Source organism: Crinia signifera, chromosome 2, assembly GCF_055691185.1.
Source record: "Crinia signifera chromosome 2, ASM5569118v1, whole genome shotgun sequence".
In the NCBI taxonomy this organism is placed as follows: domain Eukaryota; kingdom Metazoa; phylum Chordata; class Amphibia; order Anura; family Myobatrachidae; genus Crinia; species Crinia signifera.
The window spans coordinates 318,877,309-318,896,907 of record NC_139218.1 but is presented as its reverse complement, the minus strand read 5'-3'; the positions used below and the strand labels follow the sequence as shown (position 1 = coordinate 318,896,907).

General features: G+C 43.8%; 1 protein-coding gene across 1 annotated transcript in view; it reads right to left on the bottom strand.

Moving 5' to 3' along the window:
• TROAP (trophinin associated protein) overlaps positions 1-19,174 on the bottom strand; it is a 35,013-nt gene extending 15,839 nt beyond the window's left edge. The window contains exons 1-10 of the mRNA XM_083169103.1: positions 18,979-19,174; positions 17,111-17,409; positions 14,403-14,601; positions 12,899-13,059; positions 9,201-9,294; positions 7,091-7,170; positions 6,781-6,944; positions 6,526-6,605; positions 6,219-6,346; positions 5,745-5,811 (exon numbers count right to left, since the gene is read on the bottom strand). Of these exons, the coding sequence (XP_083025229.1) occupies positions 5,745-5,811; positions 6,219-6,346; positions 6,526-6,605; positions 6,781-6,944; positions 7,091-7,170; positions 9,201-9,294; positions 12,899-13,059; positions 14,403-14,601; positions 17,111-17,347 (1,210 nt within the window). The 5' untranslated portion in view covers positions 17,348-17,409; positions 18,979-19,174. The remainder of the gene's footprint in view (positions 1-5,744; positions 5,812-6,218; positions 6,347-6,525; positions 6,606-6,780; positions 6,945-7,090; positions 7,171-9,200; positions 9,295-12,898; positions 13,060-14,402; positions 14,602-17,110; positions 17,410-18,978) is intronic.
• Positions 19,175-19,599: the final 425 nt, after the last annotated feature.

Below are 19,599 nucleotides of genomic sequence, written 5' to 3'. Positions count from 1 at the left end.
TACAATGAAAAATCTCATTGCATGCCTTAAGAAGTGGCATGCAATAAAAAAAAAAAAAAAAAAAAATCGGGAGCCCAGATAATACATAAGTACCCCCAAAATGTTAAACTTTTTTTTTTTTTTTTTTCATATTAAATTTTATTGAGATTTTCAAATAGAAGACAGGGATTATTCATAAACAAAGCTGCACATAATACAATCGACTTTTTTTTTTTTTTAAGGATGGTGGGGGGGGGGGGGGGGGGGGAAGGGAAAGGGGGGGGGAGGGATGTTTAGGGAAGGTACAAATACACATTAATATATTCTATTCACAGATGTCACATACAAATGGAAACTGCTTAGGGCTTATTTTATTTTTAAGGCAGCATTATGGCAATTAGGTTGTAGTAGGTAGTTAATTAAAGAGGCACCGAGAAGGACATCCCATAGGGAACTTATTTGAAGGGGGGAATCCATTAATTATTCTGGGCTGGGGAGTGGAGAGCTGAGGTGTCAATGATTGGGCTATATCCTCTCGGAAGGCCCATAGTCTCTCTATACTCCGCCCATCTGCGCCACCTGAGGTGTACAGGAGTCGCCCTGGGAGGGTGCAGCTCTCCCGCTGTTTCAAAAAGGAAGTGTCTATGAATCTTGTTAATGATCGTTTGAGGGGAAGGCGTTTCCGCCGACTTCCAAAGTTGGGCAATTGCGGCTTTGGTTGCTACCATTATGTGGCCCAATAAGTATGCGTCTCCCGGGTGAAGTGTCTCCGGGGGGATATGGAACAAAGCAGTTAGTGGGTTCCTAGGGATGTCCTGCTTGAGCACACATGCGGTAAACAGGAAGATATCTCTCCACAATAACTCCAGTGCCGGGCACTCCCAAAATATGTGTAGGATATTCCCCCTCCCACCACAATTCCTCCAGCATGACGGGGACACGGTGGGCCAGAATTTATGTAAACGGGCCGGTGTGAGGTATGCCCTATGCATTAGCTTGTAATACATTTCTGCGTGGTTGACACATTTAGAAATTTTAAAGCAGGACTGGAATATCCGCCTCCATACCTCCTCCGTAAATGTGTCTGGGAGGTCTCTCTCCCACTGAATCTGCGAGGGGAACCTCTTATTTATGCTCGGGACCGACATATAATTATACCATTTGGAGATACCTCCTCTTGAATTAGTAGACTCAAAAAATGACTTCAGAAGGCCTGGAATTCCCTTCCTATTAGAGGGTTTAGGTAGATTAACATTAAGCCAGTGTCTAATCTGTAGGAATTTGTAAAAGTCCTGCTTGGGGACAAGGTATGACTGCTGCAGTTGGGAGAATGACATTAAGATTCCATCCGCTATGAGATCTTGGACTGAGTTTAAGCCCAACCCGGCCCAAGACTGGATTGATAGGTCAGGAATTAGGGCAGCTATAGATTTCAGTGTGAGTTGAGGGGAGGGAAGTTCGATATCCCCCTCCTGGGCAGCCAGTTTATGCCAAACTGATATGGTAGTGCGTGCTGCTTTTGGAAATATCATTGGAGGAAGGGGGGATAAAGCTGGGAGTCTAAGCAAATCCGGGAGAAGGAGGGGGTGCACAAGGGCCTTCTCTATCACCACCCAGGGCTTAGTTGGGGTTTCGAGGAGCCACTCCTTAGCCTGGCTTAGGAGACACGCGGTGTGGTATCTGACGAGATCTGGGCATCCAACTCCCCCCACATCCTTAGGAAGGGCGAGAGTGGTTTTTGCTATCTTAGGTTTAGCACCTTTCCATATGTAGGTGGATAAGGTTTTGTTGAACTTATTAGATATGGAGGTGGGGAAGGGACGAGGGATGGTACGGAAAATATAGAGCAATTTGGGAAGTAGTACCATCTTTACTGCAGCAATGCGGCCCACCCAGGAGGTTTCTTGCATCATCCACTCCTTGGTCAGAGCTTCAAAAGCTTGTAGGAGGGGGAGATAGTTAATCTCCAGAATGTCGCATTCTCTAGCTAGGTTAATGCCCAGATACTTGATGGACTTGGTCTTCCATGCATATCTATAGTCATTTTTTAAGCGTGTAAGCACTACCTCCGATATGTCCATTGGGAAGGCCTCTGTTTTTGTGGTATTTAACTTATAATAAGATACCTTAGAGTAGGCCTCTAGTGTTTTGTGCAAATGGAATAAAGAAGAGGTTGGCTCCTCCAGACAAAGATATACCCCCAATAACAGGTCCCTGTATAAGTGCCTGGGAGCGGATAGCTTCTGCCAGGGGTTCAATCGCCAAGGCAAATATTAGCGGGGAGAGTGGGCATCCCTGGCGTGTGCCGTTAGTTATATCAAAGGACGAAGAGGAGCTGCCATTTGCTAATACTCTTGCTGATGGGAGGGAGTATAGGGCTAGGATGGAATGAAACATTCTCCCCCCGATTCCAAACTTCCGAAGGGTGGCACGTAGGTAATCCCAGTTTAGTCTATCAAAAGCCTTTTCGGCATCGAGCGATAGAACTAGGAGGGGCCGTTTCTGCCTCTGACAGTACTCCATGACATTAATAATTCTGCGCGTATTGTCAGGTGCCTGTCTGCCAACTATAAATCCAACTTGGTCTGAGTTGACCAGTTTGGGTAGCAGGGGAGCGATTCTGTTAATTAGTTTTGCGTAAATTTTGACATCTACATTGAGAAGTGCTTTCGGGCGATAATTCTGTACGTTAGTGGGTGTTTTACCTGGTTTGGGAATTGTTACGATGCGAGCCTCTAGCATCTCTTTAGGGAAGGCGGTGGCAGAGGAGGCCTCGTTAAACACTGGGACTAGGGTAGGGGCTAGTTTAGTTTTAAAAGTTTTGTAAAAGTTAGTGGGGAATCCGTCTGGCCCTGGGGCCTTGTCCGAGGGCAGCGCGTCTATGGCTAGTTCAACCTCCTCAACACTCCAAGGAGCATCCAGACGGGTACACTCATCGGAGTCCAGGGAGGGCAGGGATTGAGCTTGGAGGAACCGGTTGATCTCCGAAAGGGAGGGCTGATGTGTTTCTGGATCCTGCTTTAGGTTATACAGATTGGCATAATAGTTAGCAAAGGTCTCAGCGATATCAGAGGGATCCGATACCTTGGTCCCATTAGAGGTGTATATGGCTTGGATGCGAGTAGAAGCCCTGCGTCCCCTTAGTTTATGCGCTAGGAGTTTGTTTGCCCTATTGCCCAGTGTATAGAACTTTTGGTTCAGTTTATTAATATTACGCTGGACTTCCGCTAAGGTGTGTAAGTTAACCCTGTCCCTGGCAGCTAATAATTGCTTGTACTTATCTCTGTTGGACGGGTCCGCTTTATGTGCACTCTCTAAACCTGCTAATTCAAGCTCCGCCTCTAGAAGATCTTTTTTATATTTTTTCTTAAGTCTAGAGGCCATCTGGATCGAGGTGCCGCGCATAACCGCCTTTAACGCACACCAGTGAACAAAGGTCGATGTGTCATCAGTACTATTTGTGTCCAGATATGTGTCAAGCGAAGACTGTAGGGCCTGGAGGGCCTCCTGCTGGTTTAGCAAGGATGGCCTCAGCCTCCAGGGGCCTGGTGGGATTCTATGCTTAGATACCTCCCAGTTGATCAACAAAGGGGAGTGGTCCGACCAGGTGGACGGCAGGATGTCTATCTTAGATACCGAGGGAATGGTCCATCTACTCACTAGAGCCAGATCTATACGCGAATAAGACTGATGTACGTGTGAAAAGAAGGTATAGTCCCTCATTGAGGGGTGTTTAACCCTCCATAGATCATAAAGTTCGAATTCTGCTAGGGTTTTACTGAGGTTAGGTAAGTTGTCTCTGTTCCTGTTGGGTCTAAATGTGCGTGGGAGTTTTGACTTATCTAAGAAGGGGTCAGGAACCGTATTAAAGTCTCCTAAGATCATTAGGGCCCCTTTAACCTGGGATTGCAGTGCGGTCAGAAATTTCCTAAGGAATTTCAACTGCCTAGTGTTTGGGGCATAGCAGGATGCAATAGTCACCTCTACTCCGTCTAGGTGACCGGTGAGGATCAGGTATCTCCCCTCAGGGTCGGCGCATTGGGAAAGTAAAACAAACGGGCAATCTCTAGATATCAGGATAGCCACACCAGCTTTTTTGTTTGGGCCGTTGGCTCTATAACATACTGGGTATCTATGATCGGTGAATAGGGGGGGATTTTGCGCTTGGAAGTGGGTCTCCTGGAGAGCGACCACCTGCGCTCTTTTTTTGTGGAAGTAATTTAGTGCCTGTTTCCGTTTCTGGGGAGAATTTAGACCTTTTACATTTGATGATAACAGCTTAACCATAGTCCTGAGGGGGGAGATGCTGAACACGTTCTGTGGATCTGCCTAAATCAAGGAGGTCCCAAAGCAATATAAACAGTAGGTGCCTATTTCAAAATGTTAAACTTTTAAACAATGAAGAAAATTCTCTGGAGCGCCAGAGTGTGCATCCTCTCCTGAGGGCACATTTTTTCTAAACAAAGCTGTGGGAGGGGGTATAGATGTGAGGAGCCAGCACACCATTTGAAGTTTTATGTGCACGGGCTCCTTTGGACCCCATCTATACGCCATCATATTAAGTGAATCCAGAGTATCCCTTATGGATGAAAGAGAAATTGTAAATATAAGCGGAGACACGCCTTGAAATTCTGTTGCATCACGTTTGCCTCTGCCACTACTCCCAGTTATGTTCCACAAAACAGTTTCTTTCTGCAAATGAAGTGAGAGCGATTCCTCACTGCAACAACAGTGATTGACTTTGGCACATGAAACGTATGCTTACGCACGCATAGTGTGACAAATCACAACATTTTTGTAAACATCAGCACTGAAAATTGGAGTCAGGGTTTACACCAAGAGCATGTAAAAAAAACACACATTTGAATTGAAATTTACATTTTGTGTCAAAAGCTACACGTGGGAGAATTAAATTCATTGCAATGATGAATACAGCATGTACGAGTTCTCTGGAACTATTCAATTACCAGCACTGTAAATACACAACTAGAAGATTACTGATCACACCCCTCATGTGTGAACAGAAATCCAACGAAACTAGCCAGGTGTGGGGTAAAGGTGCATACACACGGGGGACATATATTGCTTACCGCGACTAAATCCATGACAATGTCCTGACTTAAGTGCTGGACAGAATGTGAGCAAATGAACAGCTCCAAGACCTCATGCCCGACAGTATTCAACATCACACTGAATTGAATTACCCCCAGAGTCCTTCTTTACAACTTTGGAAAAAGTGGATTATTGGTAAACACAAAAAAATAAAAAAAATAAAGTGTTCCTTGTGTTGTTTAGAAGACATAAACCCCACTACGTTTGCTTTCGGCTCACTTTTTTCACATTTTAATAAAAGCAAACATTTTTATTCATCATAATATAATGTTTACCTTTATATAGGAAACTTTTTCATTTAAATTTATATAACAAATGAGACACTGGCATTTTTAGCAGATATTTTATCCATCTCAGAGATGTTGACACTCATATTTTGAACATCTCTCAGATGTTGGAATTTTTAGCAGATATTTTCTGCATCTCACAGATGTTGGCACGGAAAGGGTTAAGAAAAAAAAAAAAAAACTGAAAAATGTAATTATGGAGTCGCCTAACAAAAAACACAATTAAAAGTATAAATGAAGGGGTCAAATAGTGTTCCGACATGGATTAGCATGTAATGCCTGTCCTTGGAGTAGCTGGTTTGAAGACTTCAGCATTGGCAAACAGAAGGTCTAGCAATAGTTCTGTAGGTAGATACCTGGACCTACCTTTACGAGGTAGCGCTATGTTAGACATGCGAGTTGGTGTGGTAGCCAGTTTTGTAGCAGAGCAGGTCTGAGAAAATGAAAATAAAAATAGTAGTAAAATCAATGAACAAAGGCCCGTATTCAGATCTGATCGCAGTACAAATTTGTTCTCAAAATGGGTAAAACCATGCTGCACTGCAGGTGGGGCAGATGTAACATGCATAGAGAGAATTTAATTTGTGTGAGTTATTTTGCTTCTGTGCAGGGTAAATACCGGCTGCATTATTTTTACACTGCAATATAGATTTCAGTTTCAACACACCCCACCCAAATTTAACTCTCTCTCTCTGCACATGTTACATCTGCCCCACCTGCACATGGATTTGCCTATTTTGAGAACAAATTTGTACTGCGATCAGATCTGAATAAGGCCCAATGTGACAGCATATTAATAAAGCTTTCCTCCCGCCTCATTGAGATGAAATTCAAACTTACCATGCCACCCTTTACAGGTACTCTCCGCGCCAAGCTTAGTTTCCCACAATTACCGATGGCCACTCCAGTGTTGGTAAGGATACTGGTCAGTGACTGCAAATCTGCCACAAATTCTTCACAGCCCGCATCTGAAATAAGGATAAGATACCATGAGGGACAGAAAACATTCTGGAGACCTCACCAATACGCAGAGCTAAAGGCACCATCAGATTCCTATACCATGCTAGAGACCGCCCCAAGTTACAGAGGGAAAGACACCATGAGAGTCCTACAACATGCTAGAGACCAAGCTGCAGAGAGGCTCTACCTGAACGCTGCTGGTGATCAGTCTTCCTCACAAGATTATTCTCGGTTGAAGAGTTCTCTTTTAAGGGAGACTTGTCACACCTATACAGGAAACAGGATTTAGACTTCATAGTAGCTAATAATTCCTATAGAAAAATATTACTTTGTGCAAGACCGGACACACCCATTTGGTATCACTTAAACAGGCAAAACAGTTACGTAACGGTTTATCTTTTAAAATTAAAGCAGAGCAAAACAGTCTCATTAACCCACATACTTTACTGTTGATGGTGCAGCACCTGCGACACACTCAGAAACCAGAGGGAGTGTATTTGACTTTTCTGTATTGACCTCCAGCTTAGCTACTGGTGGAGAGGTTGTACTAGGGGCTAGCACATGAGGAGGAGGAGGAGGGTTCATCTGTTGTAGTAATGGATTCTCCTACATGAAGTTAAAAATTCAAATAAAAGCAAAAAAAAAAAAAAAAATACATTATATAAATCAAAACAAAATCATTTTGATTTCATATCTATAAGTGTTACCATGGTACAGTTTTGAACTGCGGAAAAAAGCAAATTACTACTAACCTCTGGTCTTTTGGAACAGACAACAGGGATGTGGCTTTTAAAAATGTAATTTGGTCTGCACAGAGGTTTCTCATCATTAACTGGAGAAGAAAATGTTTAAGACAACAAATGAGTCTCCTAGGCAGTTGCGGATCTAGACTTTTCTACTCCTAACTCTCCCATTTTTAAAGATATTTAATATGCCTACATGAACCCACAGAAACTAAATGTAGGACAACATTTAATTGCAATTATGTTTCTATGTATTTTTTCAATTGCAGAGGTATTGTACAAATAGTGTTTAAGTCACAGTATAGGGAGTAGCCCCTCCCAATGTATAGCATACAGCTGGCATATTATAGTACCGCACGGGACCGCGCATCGGGTCGGAGGGGATGTTTACATGTGCGATTTGTGCCGTTGCATCCGAATCCGGTGAAACAGTGCCCAAATCGCATAGTGTATGGGGTCCTTAACTGTGCAGAGATTGTATATTGTCCCTGTGCTTGCGTGGGTTTCCTCCGGTAAGGAATATAATCTGTGCAGGCTTCAAATATGAATGTAAAAAATAAAAATTTCCCATGCACCATCCTTAAGAGAATATGGAAGCTATGGTATTCAATATCTAAGCCAAGAACTCTACATGTTACACAGAATTTTACTGAAACCACAAACGCTGGGCCTAATTCAGCATGGGTTGTAGTTTTGTGTGGATTTTTCAAAACTACAACACGTGACAGCAGGCTGCAGGGGGATCACCAAACACAGGGAAATACTACACCACAAGCCAGATCCCACCCAGCAATGTGCCCACAAAACGTTGTACCCACATCACCGGCTGGAAAGCATATTCTTTTACATATAGTAAGGGAGGCCCAGAAGGATGACATTCTTCAAAAGGAAGAGAAGTATTAGATTTTAAGGACATGCACTGTGACTGAAGGGAGTTCGGTTCAGTGAAATTTAAGGAAAAACTACTTCACAGAATGGGTAGTGGACAAGGTGTTTGAGGCATGATCAGTAGAACAATTTAAACATGGTTGGGAATGGCATATTCTTACAAAAGAACTAGGGATCAAACAGATTGAGAGTACCTAAGGATAAATAGGGGGCAGACTAGATGGGCCAAGCGGTTCTTATCTACCATAAAATTCTACGTTTCTATGTAATGTCCTCAATCAAGTCCAACGTCTAGTCAGACTCAACAGCCCTAGTAGCAGATCCAATGGGGAGACACTTTAAAATAGTAACATTAACATCGTTCAACATTCAATGTAGACCATTTTTTAAGAACATTTTTTTTATATATTACACACACATAATTTAAACCAGACTGTTTGAATTGCAAAAATATTGGGACTGCAAAAGAATGCCAAAATTACTAGGTTTTAGCAACACATTAGTGTTAGATCCCAACCTGAATTCAACACCGTTATATGGCAGGCTGTTCTTACATTTGCAGGCCAGCGCCTCCCCCCTTCGCATACATAATTATTGGATATGCTGTAACATATGCGCTAATAATAGCAAAGGACAGCTCTTGCATTAAGATCTGTCCTATCCGGAGACAGCGGGTCCCAGCGGCTCCCCCCTTCCTCGGCGCTGCTGCCCGAACACAGGTGGTAAAAGGTTTTTACCACATTTTTTAGTTTAGAGAACATCCCCCATAATATTTAAAAGTAAGGCACATCTGGTCTTGCAGTTAATATTTTTTGCAGTTTGACATTTCAGAGTTAGAGTATTCAATCTGGGGGTTACGGCTGTCGAGCTGGCTTGACAGCTCGACTGAGAACAAGCAGGTGGGAATCAATGTCCCGCCTGCCGCGGGGCAAAAAGGGGGCATGGCCGCGAGAAGTGGCCGAGAATAGTCGAGCTGCAGCCGTGAGCTCAGCAATTCCCCGCAGAACGAGCCCGACTGCTTGTGAAGTCAGTCGGGCTCGTTCTGCAAGATCCCCTGCTCAATGCTGTCGAGGAAGACAGCATTGAATAGGGCCTGGCTGCAGTCTCCCCCGACAGGAGATGCTCGCCAGTGATTGAATATACCCCTTAAACTGGCCAAGAACTGGTGGTTTGAAAAATCGAAGACACTAGCAAACTTGTGCTGCATACTTAACTCGTATGTTCAACATACCTTTTGTACAATTCTTGGAGAAATAGGACATCCTGTCTAAATTGGAGTATGTTGTTTGGCCGCTTCGCATAGAGTACATTGAGCTTCTGACAAACTTCAAAGAAAAATCAAATAGAAATACGTCAAGTTGTAGTGTAAGATCGTATAACCTTCAATTTAAAACATTAAAGGGGATATTCAATGTCCCGCCGCCATTCCCGAAGGGGAAAATGGCAGCGGGGCCCTATTCAATGCAGTCTTCCTCGACAGCATTGAACAGGGATCTCGGCAGAACGAGCCCGTCTTCACAAGCAGTGGCACATTCTGCTGAGAACATCCGGGAATTGAAGAGCTCCCGGCCGCAGCGTGCCAATTCCTGGACACTTCTTGCGGCCACGCCCCCTTTCGCCGCTTGGCAGGCGGGACATTGAATTCCACCTGCAAAATCTCAGTCGAGCAGACCAAGAACGGGACCGGGTCACGGCTGTCGGGCCAGCCCAACAGTCGTGACCCTACATTGAATACCCCCGTTAGTTTTGTAATTCTCTAGTAGAGAGTTTGTAATTCTCTAGTAGAGAGGTGTTAAGAGTACTGTGCTAAGTGTAAGATTTACTAGTCTATATCTGGGGCCTGATTCAGACTTGATTGCAGGACAAATTTGTTCTCAAAATAGACAAAACCATGTGCACTGCAGGTGGGGCAGATGTAACATATATAGAGAGAGTGAGATATGGGTGAGGCGTGTTGAAACTTTATAAAAACAGAAATATGACAACATACATATTTATGCAGCAACTGATCAATAAAAAAAAAAAATATATATGTATATATTCTATTTGTTTCCTTAATGTCCAAATACTGCAGAAGACATTTCTTGTTTTACAGGCCCCTTGCTAAGGGTGCCTGTAAGGCCTACCATTTGCCCTGATCAGTAGGTGTTGCGGCATCCATTTTGTTTCACCATGACCAATTACAAATGAAGGAAGGATTGAAATATCACTATAAAAGCTGAGTGTTCTATACAAGTTGTATTTAGTTTTATAACATTAGGAATGTGATCTTGAAGGTACAGTGACCAGAGCAGACAGCCAGTCTGAACATCTTGTTGACAAGAGCAAATAAGATAACAGGGGTACGCATGCGTAGATCCAAAGGCTATAGAGGCAACCTGGGAACAGGAGGATGAGTGAAAGAATGACAACATTACTACTAAAGGCAAAGCTGGCCAATAAGACTCAATACTCATGAGCAATTAAAGGGAATAAAAAGGCAGGAAGAGAAATACGTGGAGAATGTGCTGGGTAGTATACGGATACGGTGTCTGTTTAATTATGGTCCCTGTTAGGTTTCCATTTTGATTTAGAATTATTATTAGCCAATCAACTTAGTTGCTTTGTTAGTCTGCATTTGCAATACAAGTGATTTAGCTACCTTTGAAGTAAAGGATTGTCATTCATTTTACAGTCTGTGTTGGTGTGCAATTATTTCAACATTCGCCATTCTATTTAAGGGTTATAAAATACTTTAGATAATATTTTTCGGACCATAAGACGCACTTTTTCTCCCCAAAAATCTGGGGGAAAAGTAAATGCATCTTATGGTGCGAATAATACATTTGCTGCATAGAGCAAGACCAGGAAAAACCTTATGAAGCTCTCCCACTGCGCTGGGAGGGAGAGCACAGCGCTCCCACCGCACTGGGTGGGAGAGCCAGCAGTTACTGGTATCTCTCAGTGCGGGCAGTGCCGACGGCTAGCGGTCCTGGCTGCTGCTGCTTCGCCGTCATCTCAGAGCACGGCATCTGAGAGCGCGGCAGCAGAGTGTCCGCATCATGTGACTCCCCCCCACTCCCCCCCTCACCTCCTCCTTCCTCAGAGTGCTCCGGGCAGCGTTATCTAAAAGGCTGGACGCTGGGAACCTGTGTCTACAGTACGTGTGAGTGTGTGTGATGCGACTCCCCCCGCTGCCCCCCTCACCTTCTCCTTCCTTAGAGTGCTTTGGGCAGCATTATCTGACAGGCTGGACGCAGGGAACGTGTATGTGTGTGTGTTTAGGTTTATAGGCTGGCTCTGATGTGTGCAATTTCAGCAAAAGCCAAGGTTTGCTGTTAAATATTTACCATAATAAGGTACCGATATACTAGCATACAGTATCAGTATATTAGTGGTAGTAAGTGAAGAGCCATGATGAACAATATTTCTGCTGCTTCAATTTATAATGAATGGGATTATTTTTTTTTTTTTTTTTTTTTTAGTTCCTTATACTGTATGTTGTGAGGTAAAAAGCTTCTCATCTGCCTTAAAAAGCTGCTCTGTACTGTGATTATGGCTGTGCTTGGGTGGCTGCCTCTGTCACACACTGTCCCAGAAAAATCCATGTCAAACATTATATTACACTATTTGGGTTCAGAATTTTTTTTTTCCTGTTTTCCTCCTCTAAAAACTAGGTGCGTCTTATGGTCCGAGAAATACGGTAAGTACGCATTTTCAAACTGAAATCTAATTTGCAGTGTAAGATGCAGCCAGAATTGACCCTGTACAGTAACAATATAACCCACCCAACTATCTTTGAGAACAAATTTGTACTTTGATTAGGCCCATAGTGTTCATTCTAGTATCCTGCGATGAGGGCATATTTTAATTTAGAAGGGTAAACTGTTATACATGATGTATGACTACAGAAGCTGTAATGATACATCACATCTAACGTTTTCATAAAAAAAAAAAAAAAAAAAAATGGTACTCTTTACCTAGAACGGCGCCCATCGCATGCCATTATAATGGCATGCGATACCCGCGATTTTACATAGAAATGCATGTTAAAATGTAAATCGCGTCGGTCGCATCGCATGCGGACAAAAAAAAAATCGCATGCGATGCGACCGACGCGATTACCGCTTATTTACAATGTTAAATGGCCCAATTGACCCGATTTTACATAGGGAACAATGTTAAATGGCCCACAGACCCCAAATAGCCACCCTGAAGTGTGAAATGGCCCCCCCAATTGTTAACGCCACCCCACGATCAACGTCAACCAGAAGCGTGGCGAGCGCAGCGAGCCCGCGAGGGGCGGCGGTACGCGTCCTCCGACCTTTTCATACCCCCACTATCCATGTCGGCGTGGAGTTGAGAATAGAAAGCGTGGCGAGCGCAGCGAGCCCCGTGGATACCTGTGAAGCCCGCGAGGGGACGCGGATACCTGTGAAGGTATCCGCGTCCGCTCGCCGCGCTTCGGGCTCGGTGGCTCGCCACACTTTCTATTCTCAACTCCACGTTGACGTGGATAGTGGGGGTATGAAAAAGGTCGGAGGACGCGTACCACCGCCCCTCGCTTCGGGTTGACGTTGATCGTGGGGTGGTGTTAACAATTGGGGGGGCCATTTCACACTTCAGGGTGGCTATTTGGGGTCTGTGGGCCATTTAACATTGTTTCCTATGTAAAATCGCGGTAATCGCATCGCATGCGATTTTCTGCCTTGCGATGCCTAAGATCAAAATCGTGGGCGCCGTTCTAGGTAAAGAGTACCAAAAAAATTCACACACACATACACAAGACCTCCCAGATTAGGTGCAGGGTGTGCCAACATTTACTAAGAGAATTGGTGATGACTGGTACACAAAGTATTTCTGCATTTAAAAGAAAGGGGTTGGTATACGAATTACAAGTAAAGCAAGAGCATGTTTAAGAATATCCCAATCCCCTCCCTCTCCTCTCACCATGTTTCTGCTGCTGTTGAACTGTTGAGCAGTCGATGATACTCTCATGGGCACCCTCTGTGCCAAGCTAAGTTTACCAGTAGCAGCAGTGGGTACCCCCACATTAGAGAGGATGCTCAACAAAGCTGTTGGGTCGGCTTTAAATTCCACTTCAGAGGTACCTGAAAAGCCAGGAATATGCCAATTATTGTACCACCTTAATCTATTGCTAATAAGCACATCTTAAAGCAAAGCATTTTTAAAAAGACAATTTCTGTTTGAACAATGCTATGATATTTAGGATACGACTGTTTTGGCCTGGAGATAATGAATATATAAAAAGTTGTGACGGAGGCCAATAGAAAATTGCACAATATAATATTCTTAGTACAACTATATACAGGTAGGGTACCCTTATCTGGGTATTCAGAAAACATATTAGGTATATATTTTGCTGGTTTTTTAATACTTCACCTAGATTTTTTGTTTTTCATACTGACCTGGTCCCCGGCGTCAGTCTTCAGAGGCATTCCCAGACCCAATGATGCATTGCGCACCCAAAAAATGTATATCATTGGGACCTGGAATGCCCTAAAACTTGAACGCCGTGGGGAAGGGGAGAAGGATTCTAAAATCCGGAATAATGACCCATCCGAAATGCTCCTGGTCCCAAACATTTTGGACTGTATTATGATCAGAAATTGTAAAACCCAAATTAGTCATAGATCAAAGGAAAACTTATTGGTGATATGCAGGTTCTTGATTTGAGTGTCAATAGGTCAATCATTAGTTGGTGTGATCATCAACGTCAATCTTTAAGGTGCCCATACACTGGTCCGACTTGTCTGAGGCACAAGTCAGACCAATTTCCCTTTAACTTCCCTAGGAGTGCTTACATCATTTTTACATGCTAGAAGTACCTGCGATGTGCAGCACGTCCATGCTCCGGATCGGATGTAACACCTGCGATTTGACCTCTTTCCACCCAGATCCATCAGAATCAGGTGTAAACAGGCCAAATCACACCAGTGTATGGGCACCTTTATTTTAAACCAGAAGGTTGGGGTATTCACTTCATACTGTGAATTTAGAACACGGGAGAACAAAAAGCCATACAGCACATGTAACACAGCCCGTTGATCCACTACCCCTCATCCCCAAAAAATAGGTGGCGTGCAGTGAGGTGAGGCACAGCCTTTCCTGTCATACTATCGTATATGCTGGAGTTTTGAATTTATAAAGAATGTAAATATATATATATATAAAAATTTAATTCACATTTTTATTTTTCTTATTTTTTATAGTCAAAACTCTTGCTACCTTTTCTGCACATCTCTTATCAAAACTCATTGACTCCAGCAGTATATACTGCTGCACATGTGTATAATGCCGGCATGTACCCCAGGGCTCAAATTGTGTGAAAATCTGGCTCTGGTACTTGCCAGGGACTCCACAGCCATTTACCTCACCACACGTCCCTAAAAAAATGGAATAAAGGAATAAGAATATATACAAATGTTTATACCCTGTACAGCAGCATCCTTGCAATTCAGATTTTTGACACCAAAAACAACTTCAGCTAATGGTGCCCGAACTCTTTGACTCGCTGGAGGATCCACTGAAAGTCCTGCATCCGTGGACGCTGGTACCTTAGATCGTTCTCCCTTCTGTGAGAAGTTAAAGGGTTGTGGACGGGTGCAAGACTTTTTACTCACCGCTTTACCCTGTGAAAATAGATTCGTTAAAAGACTGTATACCAAGAACAGGTTTGGAGGATTTCATTTCTTTGACACAATCATAAATTTACTATAAACTAGCCTTGAGAAAAATAAGAAGCTAAGGGAACTAATTCTACAGTATATAGGAATACAATGTACAGCTCTAGTGAAAGTAGTGTGGGAGGAGGTATGACTAGCCAGTCAGCTTGGAGGCACACCACAAGGCTATAAGTGACTCACCTAGTATGCGCACAGTGGGCCTAATTTACACCTGGTCGCAAGGCACTGCAGGTGGGGCAGATGTAACATGTTCAGAGTTAAGATGCCCACACACTAGAAAGATCTGCGATCTTAAGATGTGCACATAAATTAGCCTTCAAATCTTTTGTCCGTCCTGGACAAAAGATTTCAGGCAAGCGCACATCTTTACCAAAGATTTTTCTTAAAATCCCATGTGTGTTCCTATGGATCTTTTGTTAAATCTTCTGATCTTTTGTGCAGCACGTAAGATCAGAAGATAGCAAAAGATCCACGGGAGCGAGCACCGGCCGATTTTCGACCGATTATCGGTAAATATCGGCCGATAAATATATATTTATCGAAAATCGGCCAATCGGCCCAAAAATCGTTCTAGTGTGTGGGCACCTTAAGCTTCGAAGATTTAGTAAAAGTTTTTTTTTTGCCGATTTCCGATAAATCCACTAATATATCGGCCGACGTTTACTGATAATCAAAAATCGTCCGATAACGGTCGGATGCGCGCTCCCGCAAATCCTTTGCTGAATCTTCTGATCCATGCTGCATGAAAGATCAGAAGATTTAACAAAAGATCCATAGGAACGCACACGGGATCTGAAGAGAAATCTTTGGTAAAGATGTGCGCTTGCCTGAAATCTTTTGTCCAGGACAGACAAAAGATTTCAAGCCTAGTTTATGCACACATGTTAAAATCACAAATCTTTCTAGTGTGTGGGCACATTTATATTTGGGCGAGTTAAGGTGCCCACACACTAGAAAGATCTGCGCTTGTAAAGGTGCCCACACACTAGAAAGATCTGCGATCATAAGATGTGCGCATAAATTAGCCTTCAAATCTTTTGTCCGATCTGGACAAAAGATTTCAGGCAAGCGCACATCTTTAACAAAGATTTTTCTTAAGATCACGTGTGCGTTCCTATGGATCTTTTGTTAAATCTTCTGATCTTTTGTGCAGCACGTAAGATCAGAAGATTCAGCTAAAGATCCACGGGAGCGCGCATCGGACCGAAATCGGCCGATTTTCGGAAAACATCGGACGATATATTGGCCGATTTATCGGAAATCAGCCCAAAAATCGTTCTAGTGTGTGGGCACCTTTATTTTATTTCGGTGCACAGTAAATACTGACTGCTTTATTTTTACAATGCAATACAGATATCAGTTTGAACACACCTCACACAAATGTACTCTCTCCCTGCACTGGTTACATCTGCCCCACCTGCAGTGCACATGGTTTTGCCCATTTTGAGAACATATGTTCCATGTGATAAGGTCTGAATTATGCCCAGTGTGAGGACACTGCTCTCACACTGAAACACAATCATGAAGAAGGACATTCATAGAACCTGTAATGTCCCACCAAATCATTTGTAACCTCACCATATATCACATGTATGCAAAGAACAGGTCATAGCTGATTGTATTGAACTTTACACATATATCTATTTTAATTATCGAAATGGATATAACGGGCTTTAATATCTACAGAGAGGAGTAGTAAACATTCGAAAGTCTGAGTCAATAATTAGGAGACTGTAACCACTGGGAAGCTGTAAATGTGCTGGAGGGTCTTCTTCTGAATTCTAGAATTCATTCTAGCACCCGCTATCTTTGAAAACCAATGCAGTTCCTGTTCCCTGCCTGGGGCGTCGCTGCATGCTGTAGTGCTTCTAGCACAGTGTGGTCTGTATATCAGCACTGATATGCAAACCAGACCTGTGCTAGAAACACCACAGCAGACAGCGACACCCCAGGCAGGGAAGAGGAACTGCATGGGTTTTTAAAGATGGCGGGTGCTAGAATGAACACTAAATTCCATTGGTATAATAGGCAAGACAAATAAATGGGTGTGTTATAGCTCACAGACAATGTCTAGTCAAACTGTCAATAGGCGACACCAAAAGTTAGACATGCATTAGTCTGACAGTGACAAAAATAATGACACAAGTTAATTGTTGACATGGAAAATCAATAGGTATACATGGACACCATAGAAGTGTACCACATCCAGTCGCCATGCTTCAGGCACAAGGTCTGAGTGCTCTCCCCTTATGCCCACTGGGATGGTAAAATACAAATAACTTTGTTTAAAAAAAAAAAAAGTCATCTGGATATTGTGTGTCTTGGCATGTCTAACTTTTGTCAATGTCTAACTAATGCATGTCTAACTTCTGGTGTCAATCTATTGACTGTCTGACTAGACATTACCCGTCAGCCATCTGGAACCCAAATAAATGATTGAGGCCCTCTAACATACCTTCTGGAAATGGTTTTGCCAGGCCTGATGCATCTTTTGGAAGTCTGGGGGCTCCCGGGTTTTTGAGAGAATCGGAAGTTTGCTTTTCTGTGAGTCCTTCAGTACAATCTTTTGCACCGTCATTTTCTGCTTGCCCTGCTGAGTCAGACAATTTTCTTTCCCTTTCACCCAACTGTTCTTATGACAATCCAAGGGTTTATGCGACACCCCGATGGAGGCTTGGCTGTCGGACTGCATTCCCAGGAGAGACACCTGGCCACTTCACTTGTATATTCTGCAGCAGTCTCCAAATCCTCCGTCTACAGAAGAAACAAAAAGCTCTATAACACTACTTAAAATAAGAAAACAAACAATTATTTATTCCATAAATATATTACATTTTCTGCAGCAATTTACAGAGAACATTTGAACATTCACATCAGTTTTAGTACTTGTGTATTATCACGGCACCCCCTATTTCCAACGAAGATGCGACCTCATTTTCAATTGTACAGCCACCCTGATGGGTGATTACCATATTAAATGCACGCCCATTTTTAACGCCACCCCCACTATCAACGCCAACCCGAAGCGTGGCGAGCACAGCGAGCCCGCGAGGGGCGGCGGTACGCGTCCTCCGACCTTTTCATACCCCCACTATTCACGTCGGCGTGGAGTTGATTTTATATAGTGTTGCGAGCGCAGCGAGCCCCGCGGATTACTTCACATGTATTCCGCGGGGCTCGCTGCGCTCGCCACGCTTCGGGCTCGGTGGCTCGCCACACTATATAAAATCTACTCCACGCCGACGAGGATAGTGGGGGTATGAAAAGGTCGGAGGACACATACCGCCGCCGCTCACCACGCTTCGGGTTGGCGTTGATAGTGGGGTGGCGTTAACAATGGGGGGGGGGGGCATTGACCATAGTAATGACCCATCAGGGTGGCTGTACAATTAAAAATTGTGTCTGGGGGTGCATTTAACATAGGTATCAGCCATCAGGGTGGCTGTACAATGTAAAATCGGCTATGATCGAGTCGCATCGCATGCCATTATAATGGCATGCGATGCGATATTAAAATTATACAGTCAGCCCTTGAAAACCCTGAAATCGGGTCCCATCACATACCTTAATTAGTGGTAAGCGATGTGATGGGCGCCGTGATATAAACAAGTACCTCAGTTCATGCCCCAGTGTAGCTTACAATCTATATTACCTACCACATGTACACAAAGACATTCTAGGGTTAATTTTTGTTGGGAGCCAATTAACTTATCAGTATATTTTTAGAATGTGGGAGGAAACTGGAGTACCCGGAGGAAACCCACGCAAACACGGGGAGAATGTACAAAACGCCACACAGTTAGGGCCATAGTGGGAATTGCATCCATGACCTCATTGCTGTGAGGCAGTAATGCTAACCATTACACCAACCATGCTGCCTTGCATGTCTTATCCATACATCACCTAACTGCCGAAGGTTGGTACCAGTGACATATTGCTGCCTATGCATGGATAGCTCTTACCTAGCTAGAAATACCATGAACTATGCAATATGAAAATATAACACATGGGCTCACACACTATGGGTAAAAACACTATACTGTATAGTGCAGCAGGATCTCTCACTCTAATTGTGCACACGTATACATACACTGACATTACACAGGAATATTGGCTGACACACGATAGTTCTGACGACCATTGTAGAAAGCATGGAATGCTAGTACCCAGGAAATATATATTACATACGGCGCTAAGATCACACTCACAGGCGATGTGCACTATTTAACAGTTACTGGAGCGCTGCAACCACAGATGTCTAGGAGACGTTGGATCACATACACAGCGCTGCATTACACAACAATGAATATACTCCACACGTACCTGAACCAACTGTCTCCGACCCTACACACAGAGCACCGGCTGCTGCTATATGGGACGCCGGACGGATCCCGGCCCAGGACTGGCAGTGATGTTGTTGGCGGAGGCGTCTCAGCGACTCTCACCATAAACTCTTCAGTTCATAAAAAGCGCCGCCTTCTGATTGGTCATCACGTACGGAACCGGTCAACTCCCCTTCGCTAATTTACCTCATGACGTCATCATGAGTCGTCCGATCACGTGATCATCAGACACACCATGTGACCGCTCTCATATCATATAAACAAAGTGTCACCGACTCACCGAGTGCTGCTGGCCTGCTGCTCTGAGACGAGTCATGCAATAATTTCTAGTTCTGTTTGGCTGAGGCTGTTTGTAGCTGACACCGCGTATCAATGGAGTAGTGGTAGTGCACACGGCAAGAAGCTGCTAGGCATGTAGTAGGGAGCACATGGGTCAGTCTGTGAGACGCTGGCTGCTGTTTCCTGTAGCTCTGTGTGTTCCTAGCTGCACTTTCTGCTTCAGGCTCCTGTACGTAGTACTCCCTATAACAGAGGTTCCCAAACTTTTTGGAATCATGGCACCCGGAAGCATCAGAATTAGTTTGCGGCACCCCTAGGCTAC